This window comes from Orbicella faveolata, unplaced genomic scaffold (assembly GCF_042242905.1).
Source record: "Orbicella faveolata isolate gen_17 unplaced genomic scaffold, um_ofav_v1 contig_2, whole genome shotgun sequence".
NCBI classification, from domain to species: domain Eukaryota; kingdom Metazoa; phylum Cnidaria; class Anthozoa; order Scleractinia; family Merulinidae; genus Orbicella; species Orbicella faveolata.
In genome coordinates, this window is record NW_028301547.1 from 23,798,741 (window position 1) to 23,822,906 (window position 24,166).

At 39.4% G+C, this 24,166-nt stretch overlaps 2 protein-coding genes across 3 annotated transcripts; one reads left to right on the forward strand and one right to left on the reverse strand.

Moving 5' to 3' along the window:
• Positions 1-1,783: 1,783 nt before the first annotated feature.
• On the reverse strand, positions 1,784-15,318 carry LOC110055133 (actin-related protein 8-like). Its single transcript, XM_089288944.1, has 13 exons — positions 15,091-15,318; positions 13,246-13,530; positions 12,352-12,459; positions 11,364-11,537; positions 10,930-11,040; positions 9,887-10,002; positions 9,111-9,171; positions 8,555-8,647; positions 7,718-7,822; positions 7,242-7,352; positions 6,681-6,867; positions 3,959-4,122; positions 1,784-2,958 (listed from the first exon to the last, which is right to left on the reverse strand). The coding sequence occupies exons 1-13, from the start codon at positions 15,139-15,141 to the stop codon at positions 2,803-2,805; spliced, it is 1,722 nt and encodes a 573-aa protein (XP_089145070.1). The 5' UTR covers positions 15,142-15,318; the 3' UTR covers positions 1,784-2,802.
• LOC110055136 (autophagy protein 12-like) lies at positions 15,303-20,737 on the forward strand. 2 transcript variants are annotated; one of them, XM_089288962.1, is made up of 5 exons: positions 15,303-15,479; positions 16,235-16,371; positions 17,015-17,077; positions 17,474-17,519; positions 18,488-20,737. In XM_089288962.1, exons 1-4 carry the CDS (start codon positions 15,332-15,334, stop codon positions 17,492-17,494), a joined length of 369 nt encoding a protein of 122 aa, XP_089145088.1. In that variant the 5' UTR covers positions 15,303-15,331; the 3' UTR covers positions 17,495-17,519; positions 18,488-20,737. The 2 variants fall into 2 exon arrangements, with proteins under 2 accessions (XP_089145088.1, XP_020617174.2); XM_020761515.2 differs by lacking the exon at positions 17,474-17,519.
• Positions 20,738-24,166: the final 3,429 nt, after the last annotated feature.

A 24,166-nucleotide genomic window follows, 5' to 3' on the forward strand; every position in this document is an offset into this window, starting at 1 on the left:
GTCACATTTCGAAAACTAGGTCACTCTTAGAAAAGCTTTTCACACTTAGAAAAAAGAATCACACCAGGAGCCCTGGTCACACTTGAAAAAATGGGTTACACTTGGAAAAAAGGGTCACACTTCTAAAAATGTGTCACAGTTGGAAAAAAAGGGTCACTCTTGTAAAAATGTGTCACACTTGGAAAAAAAGGTCACTCTTGTAAAAATGTGTCACACTTGGAAAAAAGGGTCACTCTTGTAAAAATGTGTCACACTTGGAAAAAAAGGTTCACACTTTTAAAAATGGGTCACACTTGGAAAAAATAGTCACACTTGGAAAAAAATTGTCCCACTTAGAAAAGTGGATCACACTTGGAAAAAAGGTTTCACACTTGGAGAAAAAGTCACACTTGAAAACGCGGGCAACACTTCGAAATAAGGGGTGCACTGGGAAAAACGGGTCACACTTGGAAAAATAGGTCACACTTGGAAAAATAGGTCACACTTGGAAAAGTGGGTCACATTAGTAAAAATGAATCACATTTGAAAAAATGGGTCACACTTGGAAAAAAGTCCCAATAATGAAAATAGATCACACTTAGTAAAATGGGTCACACTTGGGAAAATGGGTCAGTTAAAACGCTTAACCTGGTTTCTAAAATTGTCAATGAAAAATTCGCTTCTTCGAATTAACTATAGTGAAAAGGTAGGTAAACAAAGTCAAAACTACTCGATGAAAATGTAGACAAACAGTTTAAGTAAACACCTTAGCTTGGCAAACGTCAAAGGCTCGAAGTAGGGTTTGGATTTTTCAGAATAATCTTCACATTGCCGAAACTTAAACAAAAGGAACTTTCACGAAACGCAGCTAAATTGAAATTGTACGCGTCATGTTATATACGCACCGCCATGTTATAAAAGAATTGGTTCATTCTTTTAGCTGTGCGTATATCGAGTTATGGATGCAATTGGGAAGCTTAGAGAGCACTCAAGAAGATAGAGTTGTCCTTACGATAAGCATGAACCCATTCTTTAATATAAGCATGACCGTGCGTATATGACATGACGTGTGCAATTTCAATTTAGCTGCGTTTCGTGCAAGTTCCTTTTGTTTAAGTTTCATGGAGTTTTTTTTTGACTTTGTTTACCTACCTTTTCATTATAGTTAATTCGAAGAAGCGAATTTTTCATTGACAATTTTAGTAACCAGGTTAAGCGCTTTCGGCCAACCGTTGCTCAACTGATGGTGGCCTGTTAGGATCCTAATGACCTTTGTTTTCCTTCGCCGTGCATCGTGAGAACTAATTGCAGTCGATCACAAATAAAACATGTTTTAGCGTCCAAGTTGTTGTCGCTATGTTATAACGAAAGAATTCCCTCATGCTTTTAGCTGTGCGTGTATCGAGTTATGGATGCACTTGGAGAGCACTCAAGAAGCTAGTGCCTCTATCTACTATTAGGCTTCTTTCGTGCTCTCCAAACTTCTCGCTTGCATCCATAACTTGATATACGAGCGCTAAGCATGAGCCAATCCAATATGCTCACTCGATTCACTCTGGTTTTCTCCCTATTGGCTCGTTCCACGCCCACGAGCTCGGTTTTCTTTCTCGTCATATCCGCAACACCAGTTCCGACTACTAGGAGAAAAACATTGCTTTCACAGTCATAGTATTTTTTTTTTCTTGGACAATTCTGTCCAATGGTTGATGTCCTAAACATCAATTTTATTACCATTTGAAGTACAGCTATTTAAACGAAGATATGCTTTGCAAGTCAGTTGTGTTTCAACAGGTGGACAACAACGTACCACAAGAACAAAATAACCGTTTATTTCGAAAGTCGTTCTTCTCTTTATATACATCATAACGAGGCTAGCGTGCACCCTAGTACCGAGGCGACCAGCTAGCCAACCTAAGCTACCATACATAACAAGTTGTACTGAGGTGATGCCAGCACACTACGAAAGGATCTCAGCGAAACACTCTGATATTTTGTGGTACTTAAAATGAGTAAGGACTACTGGCGTAAAGGTTTCCTGTTTGAAGGAAAAGCTTTTCCCATAAATCCAAAGTGATTGAATCTTTTACACAAAACGCGTGCAGTGACAGCTGTCTGAAGACCTGTCGATACGATTTTACAATCTGGTTACTTGGAAACTTGTTTCATTCGAGGCACTGCCAATGAATATTTACTTAATTCTTGTAGTACTTTTCCTGGAGTTTCGATTGGGGGTCAACGAGACCCAACCCCAATCAGCCGCAACGAAGTAAAGGGACCTAAGAACTATGGGGGTTGACTATGACGTTTCTGTCCAAGTCTCTTATCCTGACCTTGAAGCAACTTTTCTTCTTTAGGGGAGCTACAGTACATCACGGTTTGCGCATCTTGAAATGTTTAGCCTAAATTTTTCAAGTTTGTCATTTGTAATCCGTGTTAATCTTCTCCATCCTTGACCATCCTTGTTCCTTTATGGTTTATTATTATCTCTTTGGTGTTTTTCTATTTTAGTAAACTTTTATTTTCAGATTTCCTTTAATTTAAAGTTAATTTTGTACATTGCCAAAATAACTCAAAATAACGTGATTGAGCTCCTTTAACCTATCAAAATCACGTTATGTCACTGTTCTTTCCTCAAGTCACTTCAGCAACACTTTTTACTAGCAATATCGCTCTTTTTTAAAGTCATTTCGTATCTCTTCTCCAGTTTTTTAAAGTCACTTTACATCCGTTTTCTTCAATTTCATCATCGTGTTGTCTCAGAACAAGGCCACCCTTGTACAGAGCCAAAGAAAAACCCCTCAGAAGTAGTGTAGCCTACGATTATTAACTACAGATTGTCCAAATGAAAGGCGACCTCTCCCGTAGTACCCTGACTCCGATCGATATCCATTCCCGTTGACTGATCCACAATTCTTGAGCAGAGTCCAGGATACTAAGCACAGCACCACCTTTCCAACAAATCGTCCGCGGATCCATTTCCTGTTACAGGAAAAACATGACGAAAAACTTAGAAGAAGTACGAAAACTGGACTAGACTCCTTTAAAGCAGCTACTTCACGGTGTGTGCATGTTCAAAAATTGAGCCTAAATTTTTCAGGCTCGTCGTTTGTAATCCGTGTTAATCTTCGCCATCCTTAACCATCCTTGTTCCTTTATGGTTTGTTATTATCTCTGTGGTGTTTTTGTATGTTAGTAAACTACTATTTTCAGGTTTCCTTCAATTTAAGGATAATTTTGTCCGTGGCCAAAATAACTCAAATACCGGGACTGAGTTCCTTTCAGAATTGAGAACACCGAAAAAGCAAAGATCTGAAGAACAAGGAGAGATTTTTGTTGAAGCAGCCTTTGGGGGAATTAGCTGGCAACTCCAACACTCGCTGAAATCGAGATTCTGTGGCTGCATTTTGAACAAGTTGACAGAAAACACGGCAGTAACTAATCGTTGCTTAAAATTAGTTTTTGACCGAGGAAAGAAGACTATGCGCACGCACTCCGAAACAGGTTCAACGTGTTGGACCCTTGTGTTTCTGCTTATGCTCCTGTCTGAGGAGACACCATGAATACTCTATCCCACAAATTTTTAAACTGAATTTGCGACATATTATTGCCCTGCAGTAATAGCCCTATAAGATCACAGGAAATCGTCAGTTCCTTCTCCCCATGTGGGCAACAAGGCGGGAGAGATACTAACGGTTTGATTTTGAAAACCACACTCCTTGACAGACGCAGGAATCGATATTAGGAAATGAGGATGGGAATCACTCGCATGGATTGCCATGCATAGACTACCTTGAAAACACAGATGTTCCATATTCCAGTTTCTTAAAGATTCTTTCCAATTTACCCAAAAATGTTGTCCCAACGCAAAAAAAAAAATTGTTTTCCATATTTAGTTTTAATTTCGTCAATCAAAGGTAACATTCCCTTTTCAGCCAAACACAGTTTATAGCAAATACCTGACAGGGGTGAAACAACTTACCTTGGGTCTGGCAATGACTTCAACCTGATCCACGAGTTTGCGGTGAGACGCGGGTAATTTGGCCTGGAGTCGAGACTGTAAAGCGATTTGGGCGCCATTAAACATGAAACCGCCCCCAATTAGAAGAACTGAGCTGTACATCTTACGTTTGGTTTCCTCGGTAGCTACAGGAAATAGAGTCAAACGTCAGGATGCTCTGACAAATAGAAGTCTCCTGTCACGTGATTATTTAAAGGATATCGTCCGCTAAGAGTTAAGAACCATTAAATTCCACATTGATGACGTGACACTACAGAGATCTTAACTTCGTTCCCAGGGTCCTCTCACTTCCTCCCTCGAGAAAGTAGAGAGAGGACCCTGGGAACGAGGTAGCAGAGACCTTTCGTTGCTTGTTACTTGTGCGTGAAAATTCATAATCGAAACAATTCAATGTTACAAAATAACTGAGATACTACGCGTTCTCTCATTGGTCGATAGGTGTGTCAAGATGAGAGTATGTAAACACTGTAGTGACGTTTTAGATTCGCGCGTATTTTTCAGAAATATTTTATAAAAGCAATAGAGCACTTTTTCCGTAGTCACTTGAGATGTAGATCGCGACGTTTCGACTGCTTACTGCTAGTCTTCTTCAGGCGATAAGGTCGACTGATTGCACGGTATCATTTATATCACAAAGGTCGGCTGTGATTGGTGCATTTCGATCCTCCTATTGTTCCATTATTCCGGCGAGTAGCTGTTCCCTCAGTGGTCCGCTGTTGTACCGTTCTCCTGCTGTTGTGTTTCTTGATCTTGGGTATCCATGCTTCAGGAATTTCAATTCCACTATCCCTGTTGATGTTGTTAGGGTGAAGTCTTATGTGAATAGCTTCCTTGACCCTACGTGTGTACCAGTGAGGATCTCGATCAATAAACTTGACCTCATTCCAGATAGGATAGTGGCCGGTCTCGTGGGTGTGTTCAGAAACGGCGGAGGTCTGGGTTCGGGCGAGTCGTATATCCCTGTCGTGTTCTTTGATCCTCTCCTGCATAGATCTCCCTGTTTCCCCGATGTAGACTTTGCCGCACTCACAGGGAACAAGATCGCCTTTCTCGACACGTCAGTTTACAGAGAACCTGATGGCCGCCTTACCACCAGTGTCTACAGGAAACCAACACATACTGATCAGTACCTAGCGTATGATTCACACCACCCTCGTTCAGTAAAGCGCGGTATTGTGAAGTGTCTGTACGACCGGGCTAAACGTCTCGTCACCAAACCATCAGTAATCGCTGGAGAGAAGAAACATCTGTCATCTGTACTTGTTTCTAACGGATATCCCTCCTCTTTTGTACAGAAGATCACAAAGACACGAACAACCCCAAGAAGAGAGCCTGTCGCGGAATTTAAATCCACCGCCGTTTTACCTTATGTCCAAGGAGTTTCCGCCGCTGCCTAGAACAACAAGGCATTCGCACCGTCTTTAAGTCCGACACGACACTTCGGTCACACTTAGTGCGACCAAAGGACACCGTCAACCCGGCTAAACAAGATGGTGTTGTCTACAGGATTCCCTGTGAGTGCGGCAAAGTCTACATCGGGGAAACAGGGAGATCTATGCAGGAGAGGATCAAAGAACACGACAGGGATATACGACTCGCCCGAACCCAGACCTCCGCCGTTTCTGAACACACCCACGAGACCGGCCACTATCCTATCTGGAATGAGGTCAAGTTTATTGATCGAGATCCTCACTGGTACACACGTAGGGTCAAGGAAGCTATTCACATAAGACTTCACCCTAACAACATCAACAGGGATAGTGGAATTGAAATTCCTGAAGCATGGATACCCACGATCAAGAAACACAACAGCAGGAGAACGGTACAACAGCGGACCACTGAGGGAACAGCTACTCGCCGGAATAATGGAACAATAGGAGGATCGAAATGCACCAATCACAGCCGACCTTTGTGATATAAATGATACCGTGCAATCAGTCGACCTTATCGCCTGAAGAAGACTAGCAGTAAGCAGTCGAAACGTCGCGATCTACATCTCAAGTGACTACATCGTGAGACAAACGATAATACACTTTATTATTGCATCTACCACGATGAATAACAACAACCTTTTCCTCGACACTTTTTCCGTGTTTACATAGCCTCATCTAAACACTTGGGGGTTTGGGAAAAGTCTCGAAAGTTATACAAACCCGAGACGCAGTCGAGGGTTTGCATAACTGTCTCGAATTCTCCGAACCCTCCTCGTGTTTAGATTAGGCTATGTAAACACGGAAAAAGTGCTCTATTGCTTAATTCAATATTAAATTGTGAGTATAGCATTTTAATAAGGAGATTTCATAAGACGCTAGTCAGTCAACTACACAAACTACTCAGAAAAAAAAATTTCCGTGTTCTGCAAAAAAAATTCGAACCTATAGGACCTTACGCATACCGGCCGGATGCTCTACCGCTGAACTACAGAAGACTCGTGGTAGCTAAGCCATAGCAGTGCTAAGTTAAAGTAGGAAGTCTACATGTAGCTGTATGGCCTCAAGTTTTCTGCGGCTCAGTGGCAGAATATGAAGGTATACATCTGACTCCTGTTGGGAGAATTCTCTCAATGTTATTAGCTTGTGTTAACATATACCATCATACAACAGGAAATGAGACTTTTCAAAAAAACTTACAAGTGTGCATTTACAAAAACTGACAAACTGTAGCACTAAAGTACTCCACTTACGACAACAATTGATGCTGTGAAGTATGGCTTGATCTAGACCCAGGCTCTTTTCAGAGACAAGCTTCATCTGTTTGTTACCAGTCTTCAAGGTTGTTGTTATTTCCTGATCAGGGTCTGGGACTGACTCGGTGTTTGGCCCAGCCTTTGAGCCTGATGACTTACTGGATTGGTCCTGGCCTCTCTGTGACTGCAGATTATAACACAAATGACGACAGTCACACAGAGAACTGAGCAGAATCAAATTTGGTCTGTATTCAGAGTGCTTAACAAAATCGGAAGACCGGAAAATTTGATGACAGACAGAATCGGACGACAAAATTTAAATTCAACCCCCGAGTGGTTTACAACGATCTGATACCCCAGTGGAGTGGCATTATTGGAAACGGGGCGCTTAATCAGGGAGGGGTGTGACTTTTCCCCCCTTGAGCGTCTAACAAAAGCCAGACCCCTGACGGAGACGGAGACCGTATCGCGTCGCGTCGCATCGCATCGCGTCGCGTCGCATCGCATAGCATAGGAGTCCCCCTTCCCGTCCCCCACGGGGTCTGCCGGTTACCTTACCTCAAGTAAGTATCGGTCATCACACAAGTCTTCTGGGTCATCATATTGGTGATCTTTAGTGAAAACCAACTTCTCACCCACAATACCAAACAACTGAGGAAAGAACATCCCCTGAGAAAAAAGGAACAGCTCTTAGACAAGTTCTACAGAATCAAACCTTTTTATTGCAGGCTGCTTAGAGCCTGTTCGTTTCTCGACAATCAGAAGGGAGTAAGGTGCGAGGGTTTAAGATGCCTGGAACAGGTTAGCGCGCACGAGAAGATATCGTCTCGCCCAAACCCCGTCACGCGCATACCGCCTTTTTGCCTTCGCGTTCACGAGTTTGGTCATCGAACCCTAAAAAAGGAAGAAAAGGCCGACGGCAAGCAAATCACACTAGTGGCACTACTATGTAAAACCGAGAGAATATGATCTGATAATCTCTTGGTAAAACCGATAGGAATACCACTTCAAGCCAGCGAGTGTTTTGCACATACCATAGGAGCTTCAATTGCCTCATCTCCAATCTTCAACTGGTACGAACGAGGCGTATCGAAAGGACGGTGTACCTGAAACTCGTGCACTTGGCCACCAACAATATCCTGAGTAAGCAAAAAATAGTAAAAGTCGAGTGAGGTACACGTAGGATTACCTATAACCAAAAAATGTCAAAACTTGTATTCTCGCGCGCTCATCCTTCGAGATCATGGTTGATTTGACCATACATGCAGACCGTGACTGACATTAACACAACTTGTAACGATAAGCTGTCGCGACATCGCCAATAAATGAAAGTCGAAAGTATCAACTGACCTTCGAGGCAAAACTTCCGAGGAACTCATCCGCTTAAACCAGAAAAAGGTATCTTTGGCTCTGCCACGCGCCAACGCAATCCCCCCACTGATTTTCCTTGTAACTCGCTGGTAAAGTTTCGCTACTAATTTTAACCAACAAATTGGCCGCATTTTTCTATGGTCTACACTCTTATAGACCACAAAATGAAGCCATAAAGCGTCTAAAAGCTTTGCTGGAGGTCTCACTTTCGTTTTGAACACTGTAGAAAAGTCATGGCCTAGGTTCCATATTTCTTTCCATACATAAGGAGCCAGGGGAGCCAGGCTCTTAAGCCCCTGATCTCTTAAGTTACACTCTCAGTCAGATGCCAGCTACAAGTATCCGTTTCAAAATCAATCCTAAATTCTCCTTGCTTATAGGTCCGGCAGCGTCCTCCACTTGTAAAAGTTAAAGATTATAACTAAGGGATAGTTTTATATGCTGAAGGCCTCTTAGATGGAGCCAATCCAATGACTTGTGGAACACAAAAACTTTATTACCTGACTTAGATGACAGAACGTTTCCTTTAACTCGTGCAAAAGAAGTACATCAAGCTTATTGTTGATATCACACTCTTTGTAGGGAAAGCTGACCTTAATACAAATGAGATAAAATGTATTAGCTTCATTGTACTCTGCTCTTAATCATTATAACTAAACTCATAAGGTCCCACGGGTCTTCAATCTGAATGTTTAAGTTGCAGATGCCACTTTAGTGCCATTTCTCTTTGCGTCCTGTCCCCTAGAGTGATAGGGGACAGGAAAACGAGACCTTGAGAATAAGGCTGCTCAAGTGCCACCCAAGGGGTACAGTTGACTCGCTCAAAGAGGACACCACTGTGAGCCAGACACCTCAGGTGACAGACATGAGAGACAGACATGAGAGAAGTGTCTGACAATGACTTGAGGATGATTGTTAAATAAAACGTTGAAAAGAACTCCCCAAGTACAAGAAGCTATTCAATCCACTACACCATGTGCCATGCGATGTGTATGATGCATCATCTCTGTCATGACTTTACAGTTGGTTAGATTTTAGCCCTTGAACATTACTTACTCTTCTCAACAGCCAGTAGAAGGATCTTGTGATGTCTCTCCCTCCATACTGGAGCCACAATCTAAAATAACACTTGAATCAGCTCTTGCAAAATAACAAGCCTGGCACAAATCACTTTGACTTTCTTCGCTTCATTCTTAGAAGTACTTATCCATGTGAAAGAAAGGAAATACAAGACAACTGCTTGTGGCATAAAAATAGGCTCAAGTCTAATATTTGGGACTGCAGATGTCTAAATGTAGAAAGAACATCATCGCCTTGGGTGCCACTTTTTTGTTCTTACCACATTTTGATATCATCTGTGATCAATTACTGAACAGACACACAGCAAGATGGAATCTATTTTATTAGATTTATACATATATAGTTGTATTTCATACATTGCTTTAGTTTTGTCTTTTGTAATTTTTGTTGGAGGACACCTCTGTAAAGCACTCTCTGCTGAAGTAGGTATCCTCAATAAAGATTCATTCTACTACTTGACAACGACAGGATTCAGGTTGGATTTGAAGAAAACTCCTGAGATTCCTGAGCGACTTTTTTGAAGAAAGGTGGTCGAGAGAGGATCTAACAATTAAGGTTCTGTCAAGATTGTTCATCAAGTTTACTCTCTGAGGTAACTCTGTACAAAGTCAATATAGACATGCAAGTTTTCACTATGACTAAGGTTGCACAGTAAAACCATAGGGCTTTTTAAAATATAAGATGTATATTGAAAACATATATATATCAAAACACAGGTTGAAAATGAAATTGAAAATTGAACATAGTTTTACCGTGAACTTGGAATGACAAGACCATCTTCTACACAGCAGATACTTGTCTTCTCGTCTCCAACATCCACTACACAGGCAGCACTCAAACCACAACCAAACACTGAAGACACAGACTCCTATAAGCCATAAACAAAGCTTTGATTACAGAGATTGACAACATGAATGTAAGGGTAGTTGTCCTTTTTTATTAGTGCCTTACATACTGGATTCTAGATTGAACCAGGTTTAAGTCCTGGCTTGGCTGGGATTTCTCTTAGACCAGACAATTTACTCTCACGGGACAAAAGAAAACAATTTCCTTGACTGTAACAAGATTCAGTTTGATTTAGTGAGCAATTTTTGTCAAGGTATATTTTCATACATTTACTTCGAACATATGCCCTAAATACAGACACAGATCTGGATACAATCATGTATTTATCAAAAGTCAATCACAAGCCATTGAAACATTTTATTTCAAGTACACAAGGACACATATTCAAATCAGTGGAGCATTTTTACACCAGTGTATATCGCACACCAAACCATAAAGCAACGTGAACTAGCCACCTCTACTAAGAGAACTTTGCATGTATGCCAACTTTCCCTTATTATCCATGAGTCTTCCAGATACAGACAGAATCTCATGGTCTCCAGTGCAAGGCTTTTCAGGACAAATGGAAACTAACTATCACATGAAACAAATAATGTAAACATGACATGGTTAAAAATCTCAAGTGGCAGGGAGGCAGACCAGTTGGCTATTTACAAAACAGCCAAGAAATTGAACTTTGGATTACCAAAAACAACACCAGCTAGTGGCCAGAACTGGACTGTAGTGGTCACTAAAAAATACTGTGAAGCACAAGATGCTGACCTTTCTGCAGGGTGCATCTTCATTGTCCTTTACAGAGGCTCAGGTGGGTCAAGGGGAGGGGTTGAGAGGGCTGCAAACACCCCTCCCCCCATTCAGGAGTTCCTGGATACACCCCTGATTCAATAGAGCTCTGCTAACAATGACAGAGTGATAATTACTGTTTTACAGTTTAACTTCCCCTTCTTACCTGGTGGATGATGGCAGATGAAAATCCAAGTTTACAAAGTAAGATGTTCATCATCTCCTTGATATGGTTCTTGTCAAAAGAGTCAGGGACCACTAAAACAGCTCGATAGTACTAATAAAATAACCATTTGTTATTTTAGAATAAACAGTAGCAATGAAAAAACATGGCATTTCCAAGACAACAGTCAAATTATTACAAGATTGGCAACTTATATATAGAAATGAAAGTGTGAAACTACATTAGCAGAATAAAATGAGGTGCCGAAACTCAAACAGACTACATCCCAGTTTTGTGCATTAGTGATGCAAATTTTTATCCGTCGAAGACCACCTGTTGAAATCTTATGTCTTTCAATACTTCTTACCAGAGAATGCTATATTCTATATTATCAAAGTTAATTTTGCTCAGATTATATCATGAGTTTTCATACCAACCCCTAGATCACGTAGTGGAATAGTCAAGGCAGTCTGTATAGCATAAGCCCACAGGGTCTCTAGATCAGCACAGACTGCTGTAAGTGAACCTCCTGCTCCACTGTGAAGATTCAGATGTCCTCCTTTCACCGGCCAGTGAAGGGTATATGGTTCATTGGGATGAATGTAAAGAGCCTGAAATAATTTGATAAATGCACCTTGCACTTTGGTTCACTACTACTGTTACTAAATAATAACACTCTAACAAACACAATATACATACATGTACATGTACCATTTAGGTATGCACTGCTGTAATATGTATATATAAGAAGAAAAACCTTTCTAAAGTTTTACCTGAGGTTGCAAACAGTACAAAAAAGAGTTTATGGGAAGCCAATGACCCTTAATGGAAACCAAAATTGCAGCTTGAGTAATTAACAATAAAATTTGTTCACATTACGTTCTGAACTTCAAACTCTGGTTGTATCTTATCTTTAAGTCTTTCCCAGCTCCAATTGTTTGCATCACTGAATATTTAAGGTTCAGTTTATTACTTTAACATCAATTGAAGGGGTAAATGGAATAAAGCCCCAAGTGACTTTTGGAAAACGTTGAGGTAACCAGGATTGAAATACCTCCCAGCCATTTATACAGTTTACTCTTGTCTTCATTATGGTCTAAAAGAACTGGTAGTAATTGCTACTTTTTTGAGACAATAACTAAACCCAGAGTAAACTGTGAAAACTGCTGGTATGTATTTCAATCCTGGCTGCCTAGAAATTTTCCAGAAGTCACTTAGGGCTCTATTTCACATACCCCTTCAATTTATGTACATGAAAGCTCAAAGAATGATAGTTCACACAGATCAACTTATTATTTGCAAAAATGTTTTACTTTATAATCATTCATGTTTATTCTATTTCTATTCCTGTCTCATCATTGTACCTATTCTTAATTACACAGACTTTGTCTAGACTTTTTAAACAAAATCAAGAACTGGACTTACAGGTTCACCAACAATGAAAGGAGGTTCTGAGCTGGTGTCTGTCCATTTGATTGATGACTCATCCCCGTGGTGAAGCTCAGCGTCAACCTTGGCATTAAATGCTGACACCTGTGAAGCATAGCTGTTGTTATTGTTTTTTTTTTTTTGCAGCCTTGTTTTCTTAATTCAGTATGCTGTACAGATAATTTGCCTTTACCTCTGTAATCTATGCAAATACAGTCGAACCTCCCGCAAGCAACCACCCAAAATGTCAAACCTAGGTGGTCGCTTACATGAGGTGGTTGCTTATGAGAGCTTAGACCACACTGGGTCAAAATTTGGCCTTATTAGCATATGGTAACTGCAGAGACTTGGCCTGTGTTTCAATGTTTTATCCATGTGAAAAGTCTATTTCAAGAAAGAATCCAGATTTTCCTATTGAGAAATGTCCGTCAGTTGTACTACCCAGGAATACGATAATGTTATGTACAACATCTTATTATCCAATTTCAGCTCTATGATCTGTCAAGTGGTCACTTACGGGAGGTTAAAATCAAAAGAAAATTTCAAAATTATAGCTCTAAAAGTGGTCGCAGTCGCTTAGGAGAGGTGGTCACTTACAAGAGGTTCCAAATTATATAGTGACTTGACTTGGAAATATTTGGTACTTTGGAAAACTGGTCGTTGAGGAGAGGTGGTTCAACTATACACCATAATAGTCTCTCCCCACATAATAAAAGTTAAATCCGCATTAGAGCCTTGCTTTACCACTACTACTAAAGCACTTTGATATGCGATTAGAACAGTGTACCAGTAGTCAAGTTAACATTCTCATGACTAACACAAATGAAATGTATGTGGAAATCAGAATATTTTAATCCTAGCATTTAAAGAGTGAAGTGGCTTGTCCCTCACCTGTGAAACTGTTGTTTGATGCTTCCGAGAGCCAGGTGAAGTCTTCCTTGACCAAATAGCTTGTTCTATAACACTGAGAGCAAGCTCTTTTTGTGTTTCGCTGTCAGGATGATCAAGTCCATCTCTCACAAGTAAGCTTTGATCTGGGAGATCAGCAGTGCACTGCGAAGGTTTTCTCCAAGCAATAACATGAGGAATGCTCTGTGGCAGATGGTCAGTGGCACGACCCAACCACATGGAGGTTGAACCAGGATGAAGAATTACAACAGTAGAGGCCTGCAGAGGCTAATTATTATAAAACATTTTTCATTACATAAGACCATTGATTAATAAGAACCAGGTGGGGTAAATACCAGTTGGCACACAATTTACATGGTGTATGTACACCAGTCCAAAGATCTTTAAGTTGTGGGTTACAAATCTTGCAGCATACCGACACACAAATATGGCCTTAGGCATCAATCATTATGTCACTGTATCAGTGCTAAACCTTAAAATTTTCTAAAGCTTACTCCCTCATGGGCAAAATTTTCTGAAAGTGCTCTAAAGCTTGTTTCAAAGGGATAAAAATGTGTAGGACTAGATTTACTTTATTTATTTCTAATGTGAACATGAGAGGTTCTAAAAGTCTCAGAAAAACTATTAAAAATGTTTGGCATCTTTTGATCTCTGAATATTTTCTGAGTGGTAATATATAAATTTAAGGGCTTTTCATTGGGTAATGATAAAAAACACTTTTTTAATAATAATAATACATTTTTATAGTGCTAGTTATATACAATATTCAAAAGTGCTTCACATATCATGATAAAAAGTCACAATTAAAAAATAAAATATGCTATCACAAGGCTAAAAACAAATGTAAATTTAAAAGTAGACACTGAACGTTTTCAGACTTTAGACTTTCCACTTAAAAAATAAAAATTATCATTAAACGTCATACCCTGTTTTAAACAAAAATACCTTCCCAAATGGTGCCCTGACATGATAAACAACAACATAAACAGCAACATAAGCTGTTTATCGACATAAAAAGCTGATCCTAAAGTTTAAATCAGAGTACCATTAGTACTTAACATGTTCACAAAATGAAACAATATACAAATCTAATACTACAAGATGAAAGCTATACATCCTTTGCTGTCTCAGTACTCATCCAAAAAATGGGAGGAGGGTGCTTGTTTTAAATTTTGGCTGATAGGAGAGGTACTTATTCGAGGGGGGTACTTATTCGAGGGGCGGCGTTAATTCAAGGATTTACGGAATTCAATTTTCTCGGCTTTTGTCGCACAGCAAAGAAATTATAATTTGTTTTCTTATCAATTTTACGCATCAAGTTGAATTCTTTTTGTTGATATTTTTTAATATTTTGGCCCTTCATTTATTCCACTTTAAATAAACAATGTCTTGAAACCTGATGTTGTGTCTGTGGTTACTGCGCGTATGGTTTATTTTTGTGCTTTTGCTCTCTCTGAAATATTTCAAAACACACCAGGGAATTAGGGGTGGGTCATGGGCAATTTCATGCAGGCGTCAAATGGTTAAATCTCGTCAATGGGGGGGGGGGGGGGGGGGGAGAGTGGATATGAGATGAAAATGTCCCGAAGTTTATTCTTCATTTTACCTGGCAAACTCAATGGCTGTCACCATGTAAATTATTCACTCTTCAGTGTTTTGTGTATCGCTTCTGTGGATACACATAAGCTTAAAACTAGTGGTATGTGTGGACGGATACACACATTATTAAGACAGGACATAAGACTGATAAGACTTAAATATCACGAACACATATCAGTGTGACACCAAGGCTAACCATCAAGAAAAAAAAAAGAATGACTGTTTCACCTCGACTGATTCAGCTGGTGGGGGGCGTTCAATTTTCACTCCACGAGGCATTTCTGTTCTATGGTCGTTGTCTCTTAGTGTTGTAACAAAAGACGCAAAGTTTGCAGACCTCTAACCGCCATTTTGTTTTTTATATCTGAGCCTGCGATATTTTGAGTAGATACGTGGTGTAACGGCAGTAGTTTGCTATAAACTATATGATTGTTACACCACCTAGTTATTGGCAAAAGCTCGCTGCAATATGGCGGATGCCGGAGGAAGAGGCGTCCAAGAAGAGAATGGCGGTGATATGGCCGAAGGGCAACGAAAAATGTCTGAACCAGCCCTACCTCTAAACAATCATCAAGCACAGAAAAGTGAAGCGTCGAAGAAATCATTGAAAAAGAAAGGTGAGTAGCTGAAATCAGCCTAAGTGTCTTCTATGATATTTAGCTCTTATTAACCGAGCAGGAGGTCTGTATGGGAGAATCTTGACCGAGGTCTGTACACACGACCGAGGTCAAGATTCTCCTATACAGACCGACTTAGCTCGGTTAATAAGATGTTTATTTTATGGCAAAGAAGAAAACTTTAATTCATTTAATGTAACTGGTTTGCTGACATTTTGCTTGCGAACGGCGATGAGCTTAACTTAAACCTGCCAAAATTTGCTCATGCTCTTTACCCCTTTTTTTTTTGTCATCAGGCTTTTTGGCACTTCCATAAATGATTGAGAAGAAAATAAAAGAAAATGGTGAACATTTTTGTATTTTAGTTTGCTACTTTTTCAATGCAAAATGAGACCGGTCTACAGATGCCAGTCTAGATGGGAAAATCTAGACCGCGGTCAATATCGATTTCAGCCAATCAAATTCGTGAATTCGGTAGTTCCCAGTCCTTGTGAGACACAGCCATATAATAATTTGTATGTATCAATCAGCACTCAATGGCGTGTCTGCGAAAATTAGTCGACTCTTGACTGATTATCGACCGAGATGTTGAGCGAGTGTCGATTGAGTGTCAACAGGGATGCCGATCAAGTGTCAATTGAGTATCAATCTCAATTGAGTATCAGTTGACACTCGACTGTGGATGCCTTCAATACACATGATCTGGTTATAGCTTAAATTGTGTGACTGTGTTGTTTCTGCTGCTTCTGTTGCAGTGGAAGTGTTGCTTAAAGCTGCTGGAGATGCCCCTATTATGGTGAAGAAGAAATGGGTAGTGGATGGATCAAAACAAGTGGCATATATTATAGAATTTATTAGGAAGTACATCAAATGTGAGCCACAAGACTCATTGGTGAGTTGACAAAGGGTGTAAAATCTCTTAGATACCAGGATGTTTCTGTAATTATTGGTCTTTTCATCATGTTCAAGCCCATTACAAATTGATCAAAATCAATTATCAAAAGCCTAAGTGTTCAATCAATATTACTGGATATTATTTGATAATTATTTATCAACTGGTCAAATAATCAATAAATGTTAACGATCTGTAAATAAATATCAATAATCCAAGAGCTGGGGTCAGATGATCAATGACTAGAGTGAGGCAGATCAATATTTACTAATTTACTAAACTGGTTAGAGACAAATGTTATTATCGATTTTGATCAATTACCAGAGTGAAACTAGCATATTTACATCTCAGACTGGGAAAACCAAATTATCCAGAATCAAATGAAAAATGATTAAAACAGTCCTAGTTGAGAGGTGAAATTTCGCTTGATCTTGATAATGGGGCTGTATTTTACGACCCTTAACGACATCCCTGACTAACTGTCACTTCTTTGTTATTAATGGTCGATTCTGTACATCAGCCAGGAATTTTTCATTCCAGCCATGTGCAAATCCATATGTTGACTTTCATTGAAATCTTTTAATTATATGGTGTAGGTGTTAGAGCTCTCTTGGTGCTAACTCCAATACATCTTTCATTTCAGTTTGTTTATGTAGGTCAGTGTTTTGCACCAACTCCTGATCAGACATTACAGAACTTATATGATGTGAGTAGGTCATCTTATTTAAGAAATAGAAAACATTACCTGTTTCTATCGAGTTTTAGTATATTAATCTACTACTCTACTATCACAAGTGCTTTTCTCTAATTGACTACGGTACTCACTATCTATTCTGTTGTAGGTAATAAATAGCTTAGCAGTGTGCGCTTGTTGACAAGATGGCGGCTGCCTCTTTGTGTTTTCAAAGTGTATGTGTAGAGGATTTAGATAAAGTTTTGAATGACTACTTTTTTACATGAAATTTTTGTGATGCGTTTATTTCGCGATTTTGAGGTGCGCATATTTTGCAACAATTAAATTCCGTGATTTGGCTAAAATTTTGTATTTTGAATCACTTTAACGTCGCATTTTTGAGTAACACACGATTTATTTTCTTGGCAGTGTTACTTAACATGTCCTTGAGTTTAGTAACCCAACTTTCTCAAAGGTACAGTAATGTCAAAATTAACGCAAATGCAACAGCAGGACCATATATGTCAACAGTAACTTAATGTGAGTCACTTAATTTTGTCGTCATGTTATGTTCACATTTCATGTAATAAGTTAGTAGATTTATACTAACACAATAATTATTAAATTATTAGATTATGCAGCTCTCAATTTCTATGCATGATAGTTCATAATCTAATTGTTTAATAGAAACACCAATGAAAGCGTGGGAGATTTTCAAGTTCTCCCAAACTTCCATGAGTGTTTCTATCATTACGTCAACAGCTCGTGCTAGTTCTGTGTTTCTATCAAATTATGGAAACACGATTTTAAACCAGTCAGCTCATGTATTTTCTTTGGGTTGTTTTCTAAAATTAATTAGAGAGTACCCTATATTCCGAACCCAAACATTTCCCTTCTGGTTTACCAGAATAAGTAGATTTTACTGGCAGGCAAAGTAAAATTTCACACCACTTGCCCTATGGACAAGGACTCAGGCATTCTTTCTATTGATGTATTGTGATTCCAAGGGGAAATAGTAAACTTAGGCAAGTAAATAACTGTCCAAGAAGAGCAAATTTAGAGTTGTTGTGCACGTAAGCCAGTCATGAGCTTGTTACATGCAAAGGTTCCACTGTGTAAATCGGCCCCAAGAATGCCCATGCTAAAACCTGTGTTGGACATCTATTACTATAAAACCTGTTTGTTTAGAACTCTGTAAGGCCACAAGACTAGCAGAACATGTTGATTGTACAAGGGAAAGAAATTTATCTTTTCAGTTGATGATTAGGATAAGTGAGTGACTCTACATTATTTTCTTCAAAGTATCCTCAAAAAGAAGTAAAGCATGTTTTCTGTTTATATTTATCTCAAGTGTGGAAACACTTGAGAAATTAAAGTAAATCGGGAACACGTAAAAAACCTGATCTGATGAAATTTTTATTGCTTTCACATTTTTGACTTTAGTGCTTTGGAGCTGATGGAAAGTTAGTTCTTCATTACTGTAAGACACAAGCATGGGGATGACAGAAAGTGTATATAAAGTAAAACTTCTAATTGTTTAACAATCATAACATTTTTAATATACTTGTATTAAATAATGCTCATTGTTCTCTAGTTATGAATTTCAACACTTGAGCTCTGAAAACTGTGACAGCAAGGAAATGTCATTTCATAACTGTAGGCTTCTTTAGTGAAGTAAAGTATACGGTAAAATTTTATAAGTAATGTTTAGGTGATCGTTTAGGTGATGGACCGTCACAATAAAGTAAAACTCCACCCTATAACTAACCTGCAGTGCAGGCATATTTTGGGCATGCGATTGCACATTTTCTTATTAGGCCACCATCTTGGATTTTGTAACTGTGGAGGATAGGGGCAAGGGAAAATTTGCCCCAACCCTCTACTGGTCAAAGCATCCAATAATAATCCAAGATAGCAGCATTGAAAACCTGGTTTATCTAGCGTTCTGTTCCAAAATAATCCCTGCACTTCAGGCTTGTTCCACTACCCGACTACCACCTGCCGACAAGATTGTGGTTGTCAGGTTGATGTGGTTAAATCTCCCCCTCCTACAATACGATAATAAGGTGAATGTCAAACGATCTGTCAAAATAACAGAGTTTTAAATGTCATTCATCTTCTGTCTCTCTCACCCAGGGATTTGGCTGAGGGCAGGAGATGACCGACATTTCAGGCTAGAGAAATGTAAGTGGTGACAGTTTTTGTGTAAAATGAATAACATGTAAATATTTTCAGTTGGTGTTTTGAAGTGAAGTGTAATCATTGTCTATCAAAATTGTCACATGTAATAGTAAGGAGACAACTATAATAGGCAGCTGCGTAGGTTGTTATTTTCTAGAGAAGTTCCTGAACTGTGAAAATGATCACATGGCTTCCTACTTTCAAAAATGAGAATTCTCTGGTAATAGCATTGCATAGTATCAAAATTATGACTTTTGTAAAGTTCAGTTGAATGTCCTGCTGAAATTTATGAATCTATGACTTACTGCACCTTTTAATAAGATGCAAACTTTGTTCAATTTTGCTGCCATCGATCATCTTAGCAGACCTCCCAGGAAACAGATGTTTACTTCAAGGGGTTCAAAAGGTCACATCTGTGGGTTATGATTGGTAGATCTTGATCCATTTTGTTTGTTTTTTCAAAGTTCATTGGTTGTCATTGTAATGATGATTGACTGTGGCCAAAAGTGCAACCATTGTTTTTAGTCAGGTTTTGAACTGCAGAGTTTACATGGTAAAGGCTCAGTAAGTTATTTGCATTACTACTGGCTATTTACATATTTCCTTACTACATCATACCTTTGGGGAGAAAAAGTATACTCTAGTATTTTAGGGAATAAATCGATGATGAATCAATGCACTTCAAGTGCAGCAGTCATTTTACCTCTGAATAGAGTTATTTCCTGATTCAGTCCCGGACAATTCTTGCATGTTTTTACAGTGTGACTCTACTTGATTTGGGCCTTTGGAAGAAAACTGACCAATCAAAATGGTAACTGAGAAAAATGAATGCCGATCCTTTTTGCAATCAAGCCAATATGTGGAAGCACTACATTAAAATTTAAACCAAGGATTCAAGACAAGGAGAGGTCTGTTATCCTTGAATTTATACACCACTTATGCCTCTATGTGGTATACATTTTTGTGGCAAATTATCACAAATTATTACTAATTTTACTTCAAAAATTTAGCTGGAAAACTTGCATTGAGATGGCCAAACCAAAACTGCTGAAAACTTCTTGAAAGTTAGAATTTATTAAAACTAGCCAATCAGAAAATGACAGCATTTCCTGAATGATCCGCAACATCTGCAACTCCGTTGGGTATCAATTTCTTTTTGTAGGACAGCAGTTTGCATTCTGTAACATCGTAGAACATGGGTCACCATCCCTTGTTCTCAAATCATGTGATTTGTTAACTTTGTTCCAACTGGTCTAGCCTGCATGGCTGGCATTCAAAGGGGAGAGAGAGGGGGAAACTTGAAGTCTGTGAAGCACGATCGGGTTTCTCTCCCCTTCTGAATACCTACCACGCAGGCTACATTACTGGTCCAGCTCAAGCAGTCACACTATAATGACTAACTGTGGTCTGAAATGAAACAATAAACGTGTTAGTACATTAGCCATTAGCAACACGATTTATAAAGTATTTTATGAAAAGAAAATCTAATAAAATCGAAGATTGGACACACAAGTGTCTGCTTATTATTAGTTTAGACTGCAGTAGTGTCAGACGGGGAAGAGTCTCTCTCATTTTCTTAGCTCTTCTGAATGAGCCATGCGCATTCCTTGTATTCTGCATTATACCTTTGTACAGCCTCCCTCTCTTCATCCCGGGGGGAGGGGGGGGGGAGCGGAGGTTTCCCATATAAAAAGGTCGCGGATGCTCGTCGTTTTGCTTCGGAGTGTAAGTCAAGGACCTTGGTCTTACTTAGTGTGTTCAGGATGAAACGGTTGTGCGAGTTTCTACTGCTGAAAGAAGGAAATTTAGAGGAATTGAGTCGGCAGGGTTAATTTCAGTGGAGTCACTCGCTTCCAGCGGCGGGCACTCCGGAAATCAGTGTGTGGCTTTGTCTTTCTTTTAGCAGTGGAAACCCACCCCTGGGGGGGCTACTCCTAGAAAAATAGGGTGGGGGTGTGCGGCCCGCGTCCCAAAACCCTTACCCTATTTATGACTAAAATTTGCGATATTCCCTACCCTATTTATGACCCGACCAAAAATTCGAAACCCTATCTATGACATGAGCCTTAAATCAAAACCCTGTTTCTGACCTGCGTTATGATTAGTTCCCTGGTTCAGACCAATGTTAAATTACCGTTAACATAATTTGTGAAGGGCTTTTGTTGATTTCCTCTTCGATAATGATGAAAAAGTGGCTTCTACTTACAAACATACCCATATCAAGGCTAGAGTGCAAAAACCATACCCTATTTATGATCAAAATGGCCAAAATCAACTAAAATCGGTACCTATTTATGACCAAAACGGCTGAAAAACCATACCCTTTGGGGCCACACATGCTATATAGCCCATATAAGGGAGTACCCCGCCCCCCCTCCCCCGTGAAACCCACACAACGATAACTCGCCGAAAGCGCGTTACATTGGCCTGAGAAGCTGGCAAAGAACGAAGAATAAGGACCTAAGGTCTAAGGCCTAAGGTCTATGGCCCCGACCACACCGTAATGCGTTTTTAAAAGTATATCCGTTTCCGTCTCGGCCAAAACGAAGAAAAATACTTTCGCCCGCACTAGCGTTTTCGTCTTGTTTTCACCTCTCCACACATCGAAAACGCATACTTTTTTGTGCGTTTTTACCTACCTTCCACACTAAAACGCCCGAAAACGCTGATGGAAGCGACAACATATGACTCCTTTTTGGTCACCATTTTCAAAAGCCCTCGTCTTTATCTGTCCACACTAAAAACGGAGCGTTTTCAAAAGACTCCAATTTTTTGAAACCGTTTTCATCGGCGTTTTCGGTGAATATTTTTTTTTTTGTCTTAGTTCTTTAGTTCGCTTGCAAAGGAACATTTCCAGCCTTAACCTAGCTGGATTCGACGTTCCCTGATCCCTCAAGTCGGCAATTTTTTTTGCCAGCAAGCTTAAGGGGGTTGCTAGAGGCCGTGGGTTGGAGCGAGTAACGCTGCTTCACAGAGGTTATTCGCAAACTGGCTTGTGGGCTGGACGATAGCCTCTCCCCAGGTATCTGGAAATTTGAGTCTGCGAACTAGGAATTACTCTTGAACTGGTTTGGGAGCCGAGTAATTCCTCCCCAGGAACTCCCGCGAGGTTTTTTTGTTTTTATTTTCGATTATTTTGCTTGTCTTGATTTTTCTGAACTTTATTTCCTTCTCGCAATTCATTAATCGTTTCCTTTTTCTTCTGTACCCGTATTTTTATAACTTTTTTTCACGCCAAGTAGGAAAAACAAAGTATTTTGAGGCATTATGGCTTAAAAAGATTTCTTATTCAGCACAGGATGTAATTTTAAGTTGCTTTTTTTTTCTATTTTTGGCTTTAACTTACATCTACCCTCATAATTGATATTTAATTGCAATTTTATCACTTGCTTGTAAATAATACTTCAATGATCAACTGATTCATCAAGTTACAACTTGCCAGCCTGCGTAGCAAGCGTTGCCGTGCAAAGAGCTTTTCCGCATTCTGACCGCGCGAAAATTGGAGCGAAAGCAAAAATTCACTGCGGAGAAGCTCTTCGTACGAGAACGCTTGGTGGCTAACAACTTGATAGAAACTTGTACATCTACGTGTGGCAAGTGCACTACTTCGTTCGTCTCATTTGAGATCAGCCTGGTTGGCTAATCCTCAACAGTACTTGAACTGATGAAACTCCTCATCGTGTCGTGCCAATTAGCCTATTTTTTAAGGATCAAACCGATCTGCCATAATTTACGGCTTTACAAACGATTTCAGTCAACAACTTGGTCCAAAGCTCTGCTTAATAAGTGCCGAGTATCGCATCTGTTGTGCTTGATGTGATGAAGAAACATCACGGAGGGAAGGCCCAGATACAGGATAACTAAACAAATCGAGATTGGAATGAACTGGGAACGAAGAGCAATTTCTCTAGTCGGGAATAAGTGAGAGCACTTTACTTCGACGTAGTCAAGAATTTGGACTTCATAGATGCTTTGTGGACATAAGTTATGAGGACCTATATAATGTTATTACAGGAATGTTGAGCCAAACATCCTATGCTGGTGAGAGTGGTGGTACATTTAACAACTACTGCTAAGGTTATGTTTGTGTTAGATGACAAAACAGTTTGCTCATGTTCTCAGTTCAAATTAAATAAACCACGATCTATGAATATTGTCCCGTGTTTTGTTGTGTCGCTTACGATTTACAGAGGGTGTCAAAACCAGAAACACGTAAACATGGCGTTCAGAGCCACCTTAAATTTTCTAAATTTAAAGGTGGCTCTAAACCCTATGTACAATTTTTTAAAACTTTGCCAAAAGTTCGTCTTATCATGCTTATTAAAATTTGATAATATAAAAAAAATTTCACTGTGCCGTTTTTGAATTATAAGCCTCTAAAGCTGTCATTAAGGGTGTTTTTAGCTGGTCATACTGTTGCTATGGTAACCTATTGTGTCTCGAAAATGATAACTTGTTCGCCAATGATTGGGCAGTAACCATCTGAACCATCAATGTTGCCAAAATCATACCAAACTTGCACCTTGAGGTAAGCTGTCGTTTTAAGATCTAAAAAGTATCCCTTTCGTTTCTCGTTATTCAAACTTCTGAGGTCCTGCAAAGGATGACCATCACGCAATTATAGCTAAATATATTCTAAAATAAAGGCAGTCTTCAAAATTTTACATTATTAGGCCAGGTACAGAGGACAAAATGAAAGAACATTTACATGTAGGATGTGCGCTTTTTCTCTACCCTGGGGAGTCAGTCGTTAAAATTGACAATCGATAATTTACATAATTTAAACTTACCTTTGATTTCGCTTACTTGTCCTCTAATCCTTAAATAAATCCAACAGAAAAATAGAGAATATCTCCTATTCGCAACAAATGCAAATATTGTAAAATTATTGCACAAAAGGCTGAGAGACATGCGGCAATAGTTCGATTGATACCTAATTTC